Consider the following 17580-nt stretch of genomic DNA (forward strand, 5'->3'; position numbering starts at 1 on the left):
AAAGACACACACACACCACTGCAGTTAAATCACATTAGAGACTTTTCTCCCTAACAGCAAAGCCAACATACAGCCCAGGAGGTTTGGGGAATCAAGTTACCTGTTGCATTTTCTTGTATTCGCCTACTCTGGCATAGGCCATGAAGAGGTGCGAGTGATACTCCTCACTATTGGGAACTTTCTTCACAGCTGCCTCATAAAGTTTTGTAACTAACTCCGCTAAGATAAAGACAAATAAGATTTGCGTCACACTTCGATAATCAAAAAAATCCCAACAGCATTTAATTTCTTTTCTATTTGGAAGCTGTGATTAAGGCGGAAGTATTTTCTCTGCCTCATTTGATCAATTCTCTGGTTTTGGCTAGGTGTTGTTTCAGTGAAGTGTGGACAGGTCAGGGCTCCCCATCACATTTACAAGGTCCTCAAGGACCTGGCCTCTCTGTCTCCTTCCTCTTTTGCCAGCACTTTCTGCTCTAGCCACAGCAAACTATTTGTAGTTCCGCCAGATTCCCGGTTCTGTTCCAACCCTCCGTGCCCTTACACTGGTCCCTCTGTCTGGACTCTCCTCTCCTCTCTTTTCTACAGTGAACACCATTTTAAGACCCAGTCCAAGTGTAATCCTGTCTTCAAGACCTTCCTTGAACACCATCTCTGCTCCTTCATCTCGATTTGGCAATAGCCTCTCTCTCTGCCATCTTTGAAGGTTTTAAATAGCTGCTCGAACATTTATAATACATAATGCAGTATATTGTCTACTGATCTATTTCTTATAAACCACAAGCAGCATAAGGGCAGGAACGGCACTTTCATTCTTAACTCTGATATGATACTTGTCACAGAGAAACATTCAGTCAGTACTTGTGGAAGAGATGATCGATTTTTTTAAAAATACTTAGGAGAGAATCCATATCCCTAAATGAACACACACAAAAAAATAATAATTCACATATAACACCTCACTCTTAAGTTTTATCATTTATAAGAATTAAAAACAAAACTGAACTATAAAATAACATTTTCTACCTATCAGACTGACAAAAATTTTAAAATCTAAGAATGCCAGGTGTTGACAAGGGTGTGGAGCAATTGGAACTTATATATATCTAGTGAGAAAATAAGCTGGCATTATCCTTATCTTTTTGTTTTTGGTATACATATACCCTATGACCTAGTACTTCCTAGGTTGTGGTATAATCACCCAAAGAAATATTTCATTGCTGTGGAAATGAGTTAACTACAGCTACTTGGATATCCTACCACCCATCTGTCAATTTGTCATACTGTGTGGCTTGCATGTTGCTATGAAGCTGGAAGCAATGTCACTGGTATTTCAAACACCAGCAGGATCACTCACGGTAGGCAGGTTTCGTCAGAGCTTCTAGACTAAAAGAGAGTAGGAAGAAAAGCCTGGCAATCTACTTCTAAAAATTAGTCAATGAAAACCTTATGGATCAGAACACAATATAATCTGACTAGACTCAAACATGTCAACAATCATGAAGATGGTACAGGGTGGGGCAACATTTCATTCTGTTATCACAGTGTCGCCATGAGTCGGAACAAACTTGACAGCAGCCAACAATAACACTTGGAAAGTAAATGAAAAAAGCAAGTCACAGGGTACACAGTATGAATCCACTTACATAAAGCTCAAAAATAATCAAAACTAAATAGTGTATTACTTAAAGACACAAATGTGATAAAGGCTCAAAGAAAAGTAAGAGAATAAAAAATATCCAGAATAGGGAATCCTATCCTGGGAGAAAACGGGAAAACGAGATTGACAAGGAACATACAGGGAGACTTCTCAGTACTGAGAATGAACGCTCCATTTCATAAGTTCGGTGGTAGGTTCATGGGTGTTTATTATTTACATTATAAAAAAGACTCCCTGAGTGCTGCAATCGGTTAAGTGCTTGACTATTGGCTGAAAGGCTGACGGTTTGAACTACCCAGAGGCACCTTGGAAGAAAGTCCTGGCAATCTGCTTCTCAAAGATCACAGTCTTCAAAACCCTACGAAATACAGTTCTACTCCGCACACATGGGGTTGCCATGAGTCAGAATCAACTAACAGCAACTGGTTTGTTTGGGTATTACGGAAATAAGCTCATCATAAAAAAAATATTTAAGAAACCAACAATGAAAACCTTTATTTAAAGCAATTTCCTATTTACAGATGAAATGGCAGGCTACCTAGGATATGCTCTGAAATACTCTGGCAGGGGGAGGGACATAGATAAAATAAAATTGGCCATGTGTTAATAATAGTTTAAGATAGGTAATGGGTAAAATGAGATTTGTCATGCTATTCTCTCTACTTTAGTCTGTTTAAAATTTTCCATGATAACTCCTCCATTTGGCAAATCAAAATGTCACAATTAACTCAGTTGAATCCTCATGCCAACGCAAGGACCCTAATACATGTAAAAGATCCTCTCTGTCTACAGTCTTCACAAACCATAGTTGATACATTATCTGGCACTGTTTGCTCTGCCTGTTTCCACCCACTGAGATCACGAATGATAAGAAAAGCAGACAAAGCCACGTAGAAAATTCAATCAAAAATATCAAAAAACTTAAGCTTGGTTTTTAAAACAACAGGAAGAAAGCAACATAAAACAACAGGAAGAAAGCAACATACGTCGATGCATCTCGCGATAAAGAATAGTCAGTGCCTGCAGCGAGTTGTCATCTGTGGGCTCAAGGGCTGCCACTTCCTGCGCCAAGGTGAACGCTTCCTCCTGCTTTCCAGTTCTCTGCAAGCCAATTGCCTTTAGAACCTGAAAGGAAGGAAAGGAAAGTCCATATTAAAAGGGCAGGAAAGGAACTATGAACTAAGGAAAGACAATTTAAAAATACAAATTGTACAATATGCCTGGGTTGCTAACCAACTACCCCAAGTTTTACTAAAAATAAAAACAAATCAAGAGGGCACAACATTGCTTAAAAGGACTCTGTGGAAATAAAATAATTAAATTAGGTAAGTAATGTCCGAAAAAACAAAAAGCTAGCTTTTAATTAAATACCATTTACAGTATTTAAGTGATCAAGAAAATCAATGGCCTGAAAAGTACTGTGAAAAACCACAGATAACTGCCACTGAAGAGATTAATTAAACATCCTTTCCTTTTAAGGTAAACAATTACAATACATAACCCGCGAAATATAAACAACTCAGGGCCAATGGAACATATACCTTGGCACAATGAAGATCCTTATGTTTCTTCAACAGTTTATCTGCTTGCTGAATTGCCATTTTATTATTACCGTTATCAAGATAATCTGTGAAAAAAGAAACGATATGTGAGTTATTATATTCCTTCAACAACAAATATGAAAAATGCAAGGCTGGTATCGAACATTTCAGGAAGTACCTTAACTCAGGATTAAAAACATCCTAGAGCTGATTTTAACTCTAAATGACTAAAACGGCCCAGAATTCAATCTGATATTCCAGTAATCATCTCTCATCCAAAAACAATATAGCAGGTTATATTAAACCCACTGCTGTCGAGTCGATTCCAACTTACAGAAACCCCACAGGACAGGGTAAAACTGCCCCATAAAGTTTCCAAGGCCGTAAATCTTTACAGAAGCAGACTGCCATATCTTTCTCCCGCAGAAGGGCTGTTGGTTTCAAATCGCTGACCTTTCAGTTAGCAGCTGAGTGCTTAATCACTGTGCCACTAGAGTTCCTACAGGTTATATTAGTCTTTCTTAAAAAAGATTCAATACTACATATATTTAGAGGACAGACAACATGGTTTTTTATCTATGGAAAATAGAAGCGTTTGGTCACAAAAAATTAAAAATAGAAAAAAAATAGAATCGTCAAGCTTCAAATCTGCCAAGTAGACCATGCTCATTCAATAAAATACATCTAATGAATACTTACTTTGCCACAGAGTTAAGTATAATTTGCTCAAGAAGAAAAGAAAAAGTCCAGTACAACTAGATGGTGCCCGGCTACCACCACTGATTGCTCTGACAGGGATAATAGAGGGTCCCAGGCAGAGCTGGGGAGAAGTGTAGGACAAAATTCTAACTCAAAAAGAAAGACCAGACTTGCTGGCCTGACAGAGACTGGAGAAACCTGGGAGTATGGCCCCGGACACCCTTTCAGCTCAGTAATGAAGTCACTGCTACGGTTCACCCTTCAGCCAAAGATTGAATGGGCCCATAAAACAAGACTCTAGGGGCACACGAGCCCAGGGGCAAGGGTTAGAATGCAGGAGGGGACAGGAGAGCTGGTAATAGCGAACCCAAGGTTGAAAAGGGAGAGTGTTGACATGTTGTGGGGTTGTAAACCAATGTCATAAAACAATATGTATAAAACCAAAAAAACCAAACCCAGTGCCGTCGAGTCAATTTCGACTCATAGCGACCCTACAGGACAGAATAGAACCGCTCCACAGAGTTTCCTAGGAGTGCCTGGCAGATTTGAACTGCGGTCCTTTGGTTAGCAGCCGTAGCACTTAACCACTGCACCACCAGAGTTTCCAAAACAATATGTATACTAACTGGTTAATGAGAAACTAGTTTGTTCCAGAAACCTTCATTTAAAGTACAATTTAAAAAAAGAAAAGACTAAAAGAAGGTTTAACCCATAAGATTAGGAGTGAAAGTTAAGTCTAATAATACTAGGAGTGCCAAGGATGTAGAAAAAATAGCACTTTCATATATTCTGGCTGAACTGTAAACTAGCACTCACTTTGAAGAAAAACTAGTGTCTAGGTTTTCCTAAGGTATGTATCCATTCCAAATAAGCTTCCTCAAAAAGTTAAACATAGAATTATCGTTTGACCCAGCTTTTCACTCCTAGGTATATACCCAAAAGACTTGAAGGCAGAAACTCAAATAGATACTTTACACCAATGTTGACTGCAGCATTATTCACAACAGCCAAAAGGTGGAAACAACCCAAGTGTCCAACAGAAGACTGGAGAAACAACACGTGGTCAATCCATACACTGGAACACTATTCACTCATACAGAGAAATGAGTTCTGATACATGCTACAATGGAGATGAACCTGGAAACCACTATGCTGAGTGAAGTAAGTCAAAAGGAAAAATACTGTATGATCCCACTTCCATGAAATATCTAGACTAGGCAAATGCACAGAAACCAACATTTATTAGGGGGCAAGCAGAACAGGGAATAAAGAGTTATTGCTTAAGGGGTGCTGCTAAATTTCTGTTAAGGGTGATAAAACAATTTTGGAAACAAATAGCAGTGATGGTTGCACAACACGGTGAATATAGTTAACGACACTGAATTGTACACATAGAAATGGCTGAAATGGCAAATATCTTGTTATATATATTTTGTCACAATAAAACTTAAAACAAAACAAGCACCATGACAGGTTGAGACAGACAGACTGCAGAATAAAAAAGATTTTTGAAGTCTAACAAAAGCAATAATTTACAGAGAAAGAAAATGAAGTGTTTTTTAAATGGGAACGAGGATGGTAGCTGTCATTTCCAAACACAGAAGGGTGACTGAACACAGGTCAGCTCACAACTTATTACCTCTGTCAGGTCCCTCCTTTGTTCATCAAGGTCCCCAATCAGCTTAGGAACAGATGAACCAAAGACAATTCACAGTAATTCATGCCCTTGTGGCCCAGAGTATCACAACTAACAGAAATTGGCAGGCTATCCTCAATCTCATTTTATCTTATGGTTTCAATTTTTCTCCAGTGAACACTTCACTAGAACCTGTAACAGACAGCCACGTGAGTGCACGAGTTTCATCTCTTCAGTCTTTTTTTCAAAATGCACTTAATATGCATGAGTACTAATAATGCCAGATTAGCAGGTAAGACATCTTGCTCTGGAAGGAATCGCAATCTAGTGAGCCTTAGGGTCAAACACCAAACACTCTGGCAGAGGGACTGGAGAATCATGAAGAATCTAAAAGTACACAATTTTGTCCTGGATAACTCAAATATCTAATACCAGCTTTCTTAAGTCCTTAGCTCAACGAGTAGGCCATCATTTGCCTTTACAGACTACCTGACAGAGAGAAACTAGCTCAGTAAATGACACCCTGTCTTCCTATAACTTCATGTCGCACTGATCTCAGTCTCAGTTCTGTACGACTCTAGGTTCATAAAACATACTCTTGAAGTGTTCTCAAAGACAAAAGGAGCCATCTTTGATGAAACCCCCACTCTAAGAATCTGCCTATAAATAGATTAGACCACAAGTCAGGACCATAAAGATATTTTCCTTTTCCCAGCGTAGCCGATCTGATAGGCCGTACCTCCTTGTTCATGCCCTCTTCTCTGGGAGTGGGTTCCACCCCTCTGCAAAGAGATAGGTCTATTCCATGTACGCACAGCCTGCCCCAGAGTAGACATTTGACTGAAGCTAGGCAAATCAGGTGTCTTCCTGGGACTACGTAACTGCAACACTGAAACCCTGAGTTAGACAGATACAGTGAACCCCAGTTGGAAGATCATAAATATTTTGGCTACCAGGGACAGCTCCAGAATTTCTATTTTGAAGGAACTTTAAGGGGATGTGTTGGTTGATAGTGAGGGAGGAAAAAGGGTTATCTCTTTTTTTATTCACATAGCACTTCACATTAAGAATAAAAAATGTGATTTATCTATCAAAAAATTGGGTGGAAGGAGATGCTGAGTAAGCTTGTGGACTAATGACCGCTTCCGCCTCCAGCCACAACTTCGTGTGGCCACCAAAGCCAACAAGTTGGGCCTGGCTAAGCTACTGAATAAGCAGGAAAAAAAAACAAACAAACAACAACAAAAACCAATCTGAACAATCAAGCAAAGGATATACAGAGAAAACAGAGGTGAGAAACAGAAAGATGCTTCATTCAGTTCCTGAGAGCTTTCCGGTTTCCCTGATGCCAAAAGAGCTTTAACTAAGACACTCTACCACATTCATCCTGATGTCAGGTTCCCCTTTCCTGGGTACCTAGGTGACTACTGATTAATTAGCTGCTGAGCCTTTTGAAGAAAGTTTATTTTCATTTTACATTGCTGGCTACGTAATATAAATTATGTAATCCTTGGAGAAAACAGGCCAATAAAAAAGATATCCTAAGTCTGTCTGTTTTGTAGATATTTTTAAAACTTCATCAAGGGTGGTAGTGGTTTGGCCATAATTAGTGTTGTGGGTTTTCAGCCAATATCAGCCACCTACAAACCTGACAAAAAAAACCAAAACCAAACCCAGTGCCATCGAGTCAATTCCAACTCATAGCAACCCTATAGCACAGAGTAGAACTGCCCCATAGACTTTCCAAGGAGTGCCTGGTGGATTCCGAACCGCTGACCCTTTGGTTAGCAGCTGTAGCATTTACCACTACACCACCAGGGTTTCCACAAACCTGACAGCGCAAACAAAAACATTATGATGCACAGGTTACGGCAATGTTCCCCAGAGCGTGGGGGAGTACACCTCTATCTGAAATGTCTTACAGTGGTCTTCGGTGATAGCACCAGATACTACTCAGGCAGAAAGTAATCCCTTTCCTAATACTCCCTTTATATTAAGAGAAGGTTTCAGTTTGGTGCTAGCCTGGCTTTCATTTCTCTAACACTTACTTAATGTCTTTTTAAAAGAGGAAGCAAACAGGCCTCAGACTCAGATCTTCACAAGTATCAAAATCTTGTCAAGACTTCAATAGCACGCTTTGTTTTTCATTGTACTGATTTTTGTAGTTTTGTTCTCTTAAGACAAGTGATACAGGTGCTTTTTTCAAATAAATTCAAGCTAAAAAGACAACTTGAAAAGATACGAAGTAAATAATAATGCAGATAATATGAGAACATAGCAAATATCATCCGATCGGGTAAAACCGTGATAGGAATTTGGGCAACACTGGGTTAAATCACCGGCTATACCAGTGACTTCAGGGAAGAGCCATCAAGAGACTATCAAAATCAGCTGGATGAATGAGAAAGACACACTACTGAGTGAGCTCAGGCAGCAGCTCCTCCTCCTTTGAGATGCACGCAGTCAGCAGTAGGCCCTGCACACATGCAGGCCTACTGTCCACTTGCAGTGTAGAAGAGGCCCTAGGAATTCTTGGCCCAATCACACTCAGGGTTACTGACAGTAGGGAGATATTATCGCTCTTCCAAACAAAAAAGAAAGCCTTTAAGTTCTACGTTCTTGCAGCTGCTGTGAAAATCTCCAGAGAAGCTGAAATGATAACCTGGACCGTATCCACTGTCTGTAAGAGATTCAGAGGCTACTAAAGATATTGCTTCAATTTAGAAAAATACTGAATACAAAATAAGTCCATCTTTACATTCCATTGTCCTTTACTAAAAATAAATAAATAAATCCTAAACGTTTGAGAATGGGGGACTCGCTTTCACCATGAACAGCAATTGTTGGTGAAACATTCTTTGAATCAACAACCTTTGTTAAATCCTACATCGTTCAAGGTTGAGGGGGTTCGATTTAAAAACGAATAACGTCTCCTAAATGCTGGTCTCTAGTCCTCCATCTGCCCCCGTTTAATAAGATATTTTCCACACATCATTAAGAACTATCTTCTTAAAATGCACGCCTGATCACACCATTCCCCCAGTTAATCCCTTCAGTCCTTCCCACTGTCTTTAATACAAATTACAAAATCCTTAAAATGGCTTATGAAGCTGAATTCCTGTCTACCTCTCCTCCATCACGACACTTTACACAAATCTTTTCTGAGGGCCTCAAATGGACCAAGCTCCTTGTCTCAGGATCTTCACATGCCCTCTGTCTCTCCCTATCTCATCACTCCTGCTCTTCTTTCATGTATGCCCCATTAAAATATCACTTTCACAGTGAACCTTTTCTTGACCCACCCCTCCCCTCCCCTCCCCAGCTCAGATGCCCATACTATAATAATGGCAACGGGTATTTTTCCCTCAAAGCCTTTAACACAACTGTAATGACTTTGTGTGCCAATAAGTTTACAAAAAACTGTCGACCCCTAGACACCCTTTTAGCTCAGTAATGAAGTCACTTCTGAGGTTCACCCTTCAGCCAAAGACCAGACAGGCCCATAAAACAAAATGAGACTAAAGGGGCATACCAGCCCAGAGGCAAGGACTAGAAGGCAGGAAGGGACAGGAAAGCTGGTAATAGGGAGCCCAAGGTTGAGAATGGAGAGTGCTGACATGCTGTGGGGTTGTTAACCAATGTCATAAAACAATATGTGTACTGTTTAATGAATGAGAAGCTAGTTTGTTCCATAAACCTTCATCTAAAGTACAATAAAAACAAACAAAAAAAAGCAAATACAAAACTGTCGAGCCTGTACGTTCCTTGGGAGCAGGAACCATTCTATCCTGTTTAGTACAAGTTTCCAGCCTCTACACTGTGCCTGACACATATTAGGCCCTTAATAAATCTGTCAAGTGAAGAAAAGAGTACATAAATAAGCTTTACAGAAAAAATAAGACAACCTTCTGAGCTGGGTGGTCTACCAGGGAAATGATAAATGATACAGTGACTACACCAGAAAATCCAAAGAGCCAATTATTAGTGATGGTCTCCAACTGTTAAGGAGCCCTGGTGGTGAAGCGGTTAAGCACTCGGCTGCTAACAGAAAGGTCAGTGGGCAGAACCCACCAGCCGCTCCTCGGGAACCCCACAGGGCAGCTCTACTCTGTCCTATAAGGTTGTTATGAGTCGGAAGAGACTCGACGGCAAAGGTTTTACATATACACCACAACAAAAAAATTCTTTAAAAGGGGGAAAAAAAATGAGTTACCTTCACCCAAGTGTCCATCAACGGATGAATGGATAAACAAAAGGTGGTACATACAGACAATGGAATACTACACAACGATAAAGAATAATGATGGGTCTGCGAAACACAACATGGATGAATCTGAAGGACATTATGCTGACTGAAATAAGTCAACCACAAAAGGACAAATATCGTATGACACCACTTTCACAAAAAGCCAACAACAGGTTTACATATGGAAAGCAACATTCTTTGATGGTTACCAGGGAGGAGAGGGGGAGGGAAGAAGAATCACTTAGACACATGTTAATTCTGGTGAAGGGAAAGCCAATACACCATGTGGGGGAAATCAGCACAATGTGACCAAGGTAAATGAAGACACCGAGAGGTACGCAAGAATAAGGGACCAACTACAGTAAATGCTACAACATATACAATTCTGCAACAACAGTAATAGCAACCAAAAATTTGTGAGTCGTTACATAGATAGATATGTATGCTATATAGGTGTGGGGGGACGTATGGGAGTACATGCGCCTACATATACGGGTACAGTTGTGGGCATCTGAATATACGTATTTTTATATGCTGCATATATGTTCATATATACAGTGGTGCACACACGGGGCACCATTACGGAAACTTCTTAGACATACCCAAACATCTCCTGGGACTGAGTTACTGGGCTCGAAGTCTAAGGACCACAGTCTCAGGGGACATCTAGGTCAACTGGCGTAACACAGTTCATAAAGATAATGTTCTACATCCTAGTCTGGTGAGTAGTGTCTGGAGTCTTAACAGCTTGTGAGCAGCCATCTAAGATACAACTCTTGGTCTCTTCCTGTCTGAAGCAAAGGAAAGCGAAGAAAACCAAAGGCTCAAGGAAGCGATCAGTCCACAGGACTAATGGCCCAAACCACAGCCTCCTCTAGCCTAAGACCGGAAGAGCTGGATGGTGCCTGGCTACCACTAACGACTTCTCTGATCAGGGACACAATAGAAGGTCCTGGTTAGAATGGGACACAAATGTAGAACAAAACTCAAATTCATAAAAAGACCAGATTTACTGGACTGATAGAGACTGGAGGAACCCCCGAGACTATGGCCCTAAGACATCCTTTTAATCTGGAACTAAAGCCACTCCCAGAGGTCACCTTTCAGCTAAAAGATCAGCCTATAAAATAAGCCATAACACCCATGAGGAATGTGCTCCTCAGAGCAATCAACTATAGGAGACCACACAGGCAACATTTGCCCAAAAACAAAGATGAGAAGGCAAGGAGGGGCAGGGAAATTGGTGGGACAGAAATGGAGAAGGCGGGGTAGAAATGGGGAGAGTGCTGACACATTGCGGGGGTAGCAACCAATGTCACAGAACAATTTATGAATAAATTGTTGGGTGGAAACTAATTTGTTATGTAAACTTTTACCTAAAGCAAAATAAAATGCTCACAAAAAAAAAAATCACCCTCACAGCCCCTTCTACTTCTACTGGCAACGATGCTCAGAAGAGGTGAAGTCCCAGGAAAGGTTTCCAACAGCTGTAAAGCCCTAAAACCTTGGCGGTACAAATATTGCTAAACAAAGATAATGATGCTGCTGAATCTGAATTTGGTGAAGGGCTGGGTCCTCCAGTGAGAAGACCTGGGTTCAAATCACAGCTCTACAACTTACTAGCTGCAAACCTAATCAAGTTAATCTCTCTGACCTTCAGTTTCCTGCTCTGATAACAATCTTACCTCCTTCATAGGGTAATTAGCACACAAGTAAGCATTCAATTTATGCAGGCAGTTGTTGAACTTTTGGCTGGTGGGCAAGCAATACCATGCGTGAGCTTGTTCTGTGTCAGTTAATGAATGTCTGCATTCAGTGAACAATAGTGGCTTCGGGGTATTGATGTATTTAAACAACAAAAGCAGGGGCTGTTCCAAAGTCTGGAGTTCAAAAGTCAAAAGTGCTGAAGTCAAGGACGGTCTGTACCCTTTTCCTATTCCTGCCAGTTTATATTAATTGCCTTGGATTCTAAAGAAGGTCTCTTGTAATCCTCTCTCCATGCAGCCATAACAAAAACTATAAAATTCTGACTCCAGTGTTGAGAATATGACATGTCACCTTTGATTAACATATTCTGAGGTTTAGCAATGTGAAATGGACATGGTTTTTCAACGCACTGCTAATTCTAAATGACTTATGGAACCAAAGGTATCTTCCTTGGTCCTCAAATACAATTTCAAAATTCCAGTATACTTAAATATATATATATTTTTTAAGCATAGGAAAACAAAGAAGTCTGCAGGCAGCTGCTGCACAGAGGTATAATGAGCCACAAATTGTGAACCTGGAATTGAGCTCTAACTCTCCATCACCTGCCCTGTATGTATCACTAAACTTAGGCAAGTAAGTGTCCTCAACTCAAAGGGAGGTGGTTTCTAGCACAGTCCAACAGTTCACGGGGGTTCAAATCCTAGTTCCACCAAACGCTACCTGAGTGATAAAGCCCCAATTCCTTCATCTGTTAAAAAAAGTGGAGAATTAGAAAAAACAGAACTGCCTCAGAAGAATATCATAAAGATGAAATGCAAAAACCCATTTAAAGTCCAAGAACAGCGCCTGACATATCATTAGCAGTCTATACACATTAGCTGTTATCATTTTTAACCACCTCACAGACCGTTGCCGAATCAGACAAGACATGAACATAGAAAGCATCACACAAACTACAAAATAAAAGCAGAACCAATCGTGCCAGAAACACAAATTCCCCCCCCCACCCCGAAGAGTTAAATTATCACAGCCACGTACTGAACCTCCATTTAGTAACATCCACATTATAAAAACAAAGTTGAATTTTGCTAAAACCACTGACCTGGACGTTTCCTCACCATTAACTTATACAGACCATACAACCATCTAAGAGTTAAGGAAATGCAAAATCGACCGTTGTCCAATGAACAAAATATCGCAGTTAGTAAAAAGGTGCTTCTCCCACACAGAAATCTGTGTTTTCCCCTTGAGGTGGTAGGATGACATCAAGGTCTTAGAGCCTGCGGGTTGAGGTAGGCGCTGTGGAGGGGGGTCCACTTAGCACGCGGAAGACAAGCTGCAGGAAAAAACCTCAGAAAAGCTGCAGAAAGTCAGAGCCCAGCCGCATCCCCACGTGCCCCTTTGCCACCTCCGATCACAGTCTCTTCATCGCTATTTTGGGCCCGAGACCCTCCCCCCCGCCCCCTGCCAGCCTCCCACGTGTGCCCCGAGCAGCTGTTTCTCCACTGAGGAGCTCTGGGTTGGAGTCTCGAATCCCGGGCCCGCTCCTATCTACCTGGGTGACCTTGCGTCAGCCCCTTCCTCTCTTTGGACCTCAGTTTCTCCGCGTGCACCTAAGTCCAGCTAGTTCGATACCCCCCAGGCCTCGTTCCGGTAAACAGAAAATCTTCAGTGGGGAATCTCCCCTCAGGTCGGACGTCCCACCCTCACACCAGAGCCGGCTTCCCCCTGGGGGGATCTCCGGTCTCCTTTGGAAATGCAGTAACAAACGCAGCCTGCGGGCAGCGCAGGTCTCCGCAAGAGGAAGCGCCTCCACAGGTCCTGCCTTTTCGGCCAGCTTCTGTGGACCCGCCGCTGCCCCGACAGCGCGGCCGCCGCCTCAGGGCTCAGGGCGGCCCGGACGGCGCTCACGCGAGGCGCGCGGCTGCGGCCTAGATGCCCGCGCGGCCCGCCCCCCGAGTCCTTCGGCCCCGTGCCCGAGCCCTCAGAACCCCTCCTGGGCATTCGCCTCTGCCTCGGCAGCCCTCGGCGCATCGGGAAGGCGGCCGAGCTGGCCCCAGGCACTCACCGTAAATGGGCCGGAGGCGCCTGTCGTTAGGATCCTGCACATGGCCCCGCGTCGCCATGATGACAAGCGCAGAACCACAGTGCGCACGCGCGGGGCCGGCCCCCGGGAAGGGGCTGTTAAAGGGCCAGCGCAGGGATCGCTTGTCTATCGCGATAGTCGCGGGTTGCGGAGTTGTGGCTGGGCACGCCTGGGCGGAACGGGAGGTTTTCAATTGACGCTCTAATAAGAGCTTTTCTTCCCTTTGCTGTTGGAATCAACCTGGCCGTTGCGGTTGATATCCTTTCAGAATCGCCGACTGAGGAGTGAGGCGAGGGGAGAAAGCGCTTGGTCAAAGTTAGGGCTCAGGTGCACCTGTTTATGCTATTGGTACTCTTCCTGAAAGACCAGTTAGACTTGTCTGCTTAATTGTGGAGGCACCGGAAACTCCTCTGGGAGGGTGACTCAGGAGATACAGGGAAGGGGGCCGATTAACAGTAAAAATCGGCCAGAAAACTTCGGGAACCTTCCTCCCCTCTCCCAGGGCTCAAACGACTAAGAAGCACCCGAAAGTAATACTAATTCAGTATGTGCCTAGACACTGTGTTGTAACCTTTTTAAATGTATTACCTCATATAAAACTCATAAAAGCCCTAGTTTCAAACTACCTAGGAAAACCAAAAAACAAACCGGTTGCTGTCAGTGATTTGTGATTCATAGACATCTACCTAGGAGGTACACACCATTTTCACCATTCTTACAGGTGGGTTTATTCGTATAACAAATAATTATTGAATGCCCATTTTGTGGCATGCTGTTTTCGGTGTGCAAAACCAAAAACCCAAACCCACTGCCACTGAGTTGATTTCGACTCTTAGCAACCCTATAGGATAGTGTAGAACTGCCCCATTGAGTTTCCAAGGAGTGCGTGGTAGATTGCAATTGCCGGCCTTTTGGTTAGCAGCTGTGCCACTTAACCACTACACCAGTGCCACTTAACCACTACGCCACCAGGATTTCCAATTTTAGGTGTGCAGGATACATCAATAAGCAAAATAGATAGTCTTTATGGAGCTTTACTTGCAGTGGGAGAGACAGACAGTAAACAAGTAAAATAGACAATATGTTGTTGGGTGCCATCAAGTCAATTCTGACTCATAGTGACCCCAGGTGACAAAGTAGAACTTCCCCCATAGGATTTTCTAGGCTGTAATCTTCACAGAGCCAATCACCAGGTCCTTTCTCCTGTGGAGCCCCGGGCGGGGGAGGGGGGGCTTGAACCACAGACCTTTCCTTTCTGGTTAGCAGATGAGCACTTAACCACTGCTCCACTGGGGCTCCTCGATAGTATATTAAACCAAAACAAACCAAACCCTTTCCAGGCAAGTGGATTCCTACTCATAGCAACCCTATAGGACAGACTAGAACTGCCCCATAGGGTTTCTAAGGAGCCAACCTTTTGGTTAGCAGCCAATCTCTTAACTACTGCACCACGAGGCCTCCTGAGAAAACACTGGATGATGACTAGATAGTGACAGATGCTACTGAGAAAAATAAAGCTAGGACTGGGAAGAAGAAAGCAATTTTAAATGGTGTGGTCAGAGAAAGCTTATCTCAGAAAGTGATATTTGTCAAAGATTTGAAGGAGGTGGGGCAGGGAGGGACCCACGCAGGTATACAGGCTCAGCAGGATTTTGACCTAAGGCCACACAACTAAAAGGTGTGATTCAACCCAGGTCTTTCTGATTTCAGAACCTGAGTCAGCCCGGCAGCACAATGTCCCCAATAGCAGCCTTGACTTGCTAGCATTGATCCCATTCTATGGATGTTCTCTTCTCTCCCTTTCTGGGCCTCTTAGTGTCAAGACAATGAATTCTCTAACTTTGGTGGACATCAGAATCCCCTGCAGAACTTGATAAATATGAGTTTCCTGGCTTCTTCCCCCAGAGGTTCTGATCCAATAATTCCTGGACTTGGAGAATCTGCCTTTTTAACCCAGCCCCAAATGATTCTGCTATCAATGATCCAGAAACCACTCATCGAGAGATACAAACTAAAGGACATAGAGCAAAAGTCTTTAGAACCATCAGGAGGGCAAGTTAACTATTACTATTAAAATTTTGAATATACATACCTAAAAGAAAACTGTCATGATAATGGTAACAATAGTAATGTTATTGTTGTTGTTGGTTGCTGTCGAGTCAATTTGGACTCATGACAACCCCATGGGTGTCAAAATAGAACTGTGCCTCACAGGCTTTTCAATGGCTGATGTTTCAGAAATAGATCCCAGGCCTCTCCACCCAGAGACTCCAAAATCAGTTAATAGTAACATACCCGTGTTGGTTTCTTAGTTTTGACAGATGTACCGTGGTAATAATGTAAGATGTTCACATTATGAGAAACTGGGTAAGGGGTTTATGGGAACTCTCTCTACTCTCTCTGCAACTTTTCTATAAACCTAAAATTATTCCAAAATTTTAAAATTTATTTTAAAAATGTATCATTTTTAATAATCAGAAATAAGGTATTTTTTTATCAATACACAAAAAACTCTCATCTCTAACTCTGCCCTTAAGCTAGCTAAAAGAGAAAGTTCCAGTTATCAAGTACACAGAGGAATTACTGTTGAGAACAGGGGTCCCTCCAACCAAAATATAATCCGTAATCCTTGTAAAAAAATCATTTCCAAGGCTGAAGAGGCTTCAAAATACCCCAGATAGAGATTTAAAGTTTGAGGGGAGAAGGAGATGGTATTCTAGGTCAATGGTTCTCAAAGTATGGCTCCCTCATCAGCAGCATCTGGGAATTTGTTAGACGTGCATTCTCAGGCCCTGCTCCCGTCCTGCAGAATCATAAACTTTTCAGGTGGAGTCCATCAATCTGTGTTTTTACACACCTTCCTGGTGATTCTGATTCAGGAGAAAATATGATTCTCAGGTAAAGGATTGGCCAATCATGACCTGTGGACCAAACCTACCTTACCACCTCTTTTTGCACAGCCTGTACACACAGTGGTTAAGAGCTATAGTGAGCTGCTAACCAAAAGGTTGGCAGTTTGAATCCACCAGCCACTCCTTGGGAACTCTGTAGAACAGTTCTACTCTGTCCTGTAGGGTTGCTATGAGTCGGAATTGACTCAAGGCAATGAGTTTGGTTTTTTATGGGTACACTAAGAATGGTTTTACTTTTTTAAAAGGTAAAAAAACAAAGAATGCTATATTAAGATATGTGAAAATTACATAAAATCCAAATTTTCGTGTCCATGAGTAACATTTTTTGGATCACAACTATACTCATTCATTTATGCATTGTCTTTGGCTGCTTTTGAATTTCAATGGCAGTGTTGAATACTATGGTTGCAAGAGAGACCCTACAGCCCCTAAACCTAGAATACTGCCTGGCTCTTTACTGAAAAACTTTGCCAACCCCTGCTCTACGTTAATGGGTAGCATTTAAATACTCCCAGGGTAGAGTTGACAAGTAAAATACAATAGAATATTTGGAACATACTTATACGAAGCTGTTATTCATTTTTTATCTGAAGTTAAATGATTGGACATGCTGTATTTTATTTCCTAAATCTGGCAACCCTATCCCAGGCAGAACTCATGCTCCCATAATCTGGCTCAACACCAAAAATAAAGGGCGGGAGCCTCAGGTATACTGATCTCTGAGGTATGACCAGGCTGAAGTGGGGCCCGGCAGGAGAGAGGAAGGAGGAGGCCTGGGCTTCATCTTTGGTGCAGATGAAAGGGACTGTGAGTCACCTGAGTCTCAAAGATTTCCCAGAGTGGAAAAATACAGCGCCTTCAAGAGGGGCATGTTGGAGGCTCGTGGCCAGGTGTGTGGTTAGTCAACTATGTTCTTAGGTTACCTTTCTTGGCCTGGCCCCAAAGGTACGCTGAAAGGCTAGACACCCAGCTCCCCGAACTTGACAGAACCAGAGCATACCCTGGACCTGCCTAATGGAGGCCTCTCTATCCTTGAGTCACGTCCTTGGTGGGATCTGTTTCCCTTCACCCTGAAAGCCTGTCTGGCATCCAA

At 42.4% G+C, this 17580-nt stretch overlaps 1 protein-coding gene across 2 annotated transcripts in view; it reads right to left on the reverse strand.

The window, feature by feature from the left end:
- The window catches only part of NAA25 (N-alpha-acetyltransferase 25, NatB auxiliary subunit), a 62719-nt gene extending 49052 nt beyond the window's left edge, over window positions 1-13667 (reverse strand). For both annotated transcript variants that reach the window (XM_064272222.1, XM_003420314.4), the window contains exons 1-4: window positions 13558-13667; window positions 3199-3284; window positions 2644-2782; window positions 101-219 (exon numbers count right to left, since the gene is read on the reverse strand). In XM_064272222.1, coding sequence (XP_064128292.1) covers window positions 101-219; window positions 2644-2782; window positions 3199-3284; window positions 13558-13615 — 402 coding nt within the window. In that variant the 5' untranslated portion in view covers window positions 13616-13667. The remainder of the gene's footprint in view (window positions 1-100; window positions 220-2643; window positions 2783-3198; window positions 3285-13557) is intronic.
- Window positions 13668-17580: the final 3913 nt, after the last annotated feature.

Source organism: Loxodonta africana, chromosome 19, assembly GCF_030014295.1.
Source record: "Loxodonta africana isolate mLoxAfr1 chromosome 19, mLoxAfr1.hap2, whole genome shotgun sequence".
Taxonomy (NCBI): Eukaryota; Metazoa; Chordata; class Mammalia; order Proboscidea; family Elephantidae; genus Loxodonta; species Loxodonta africana.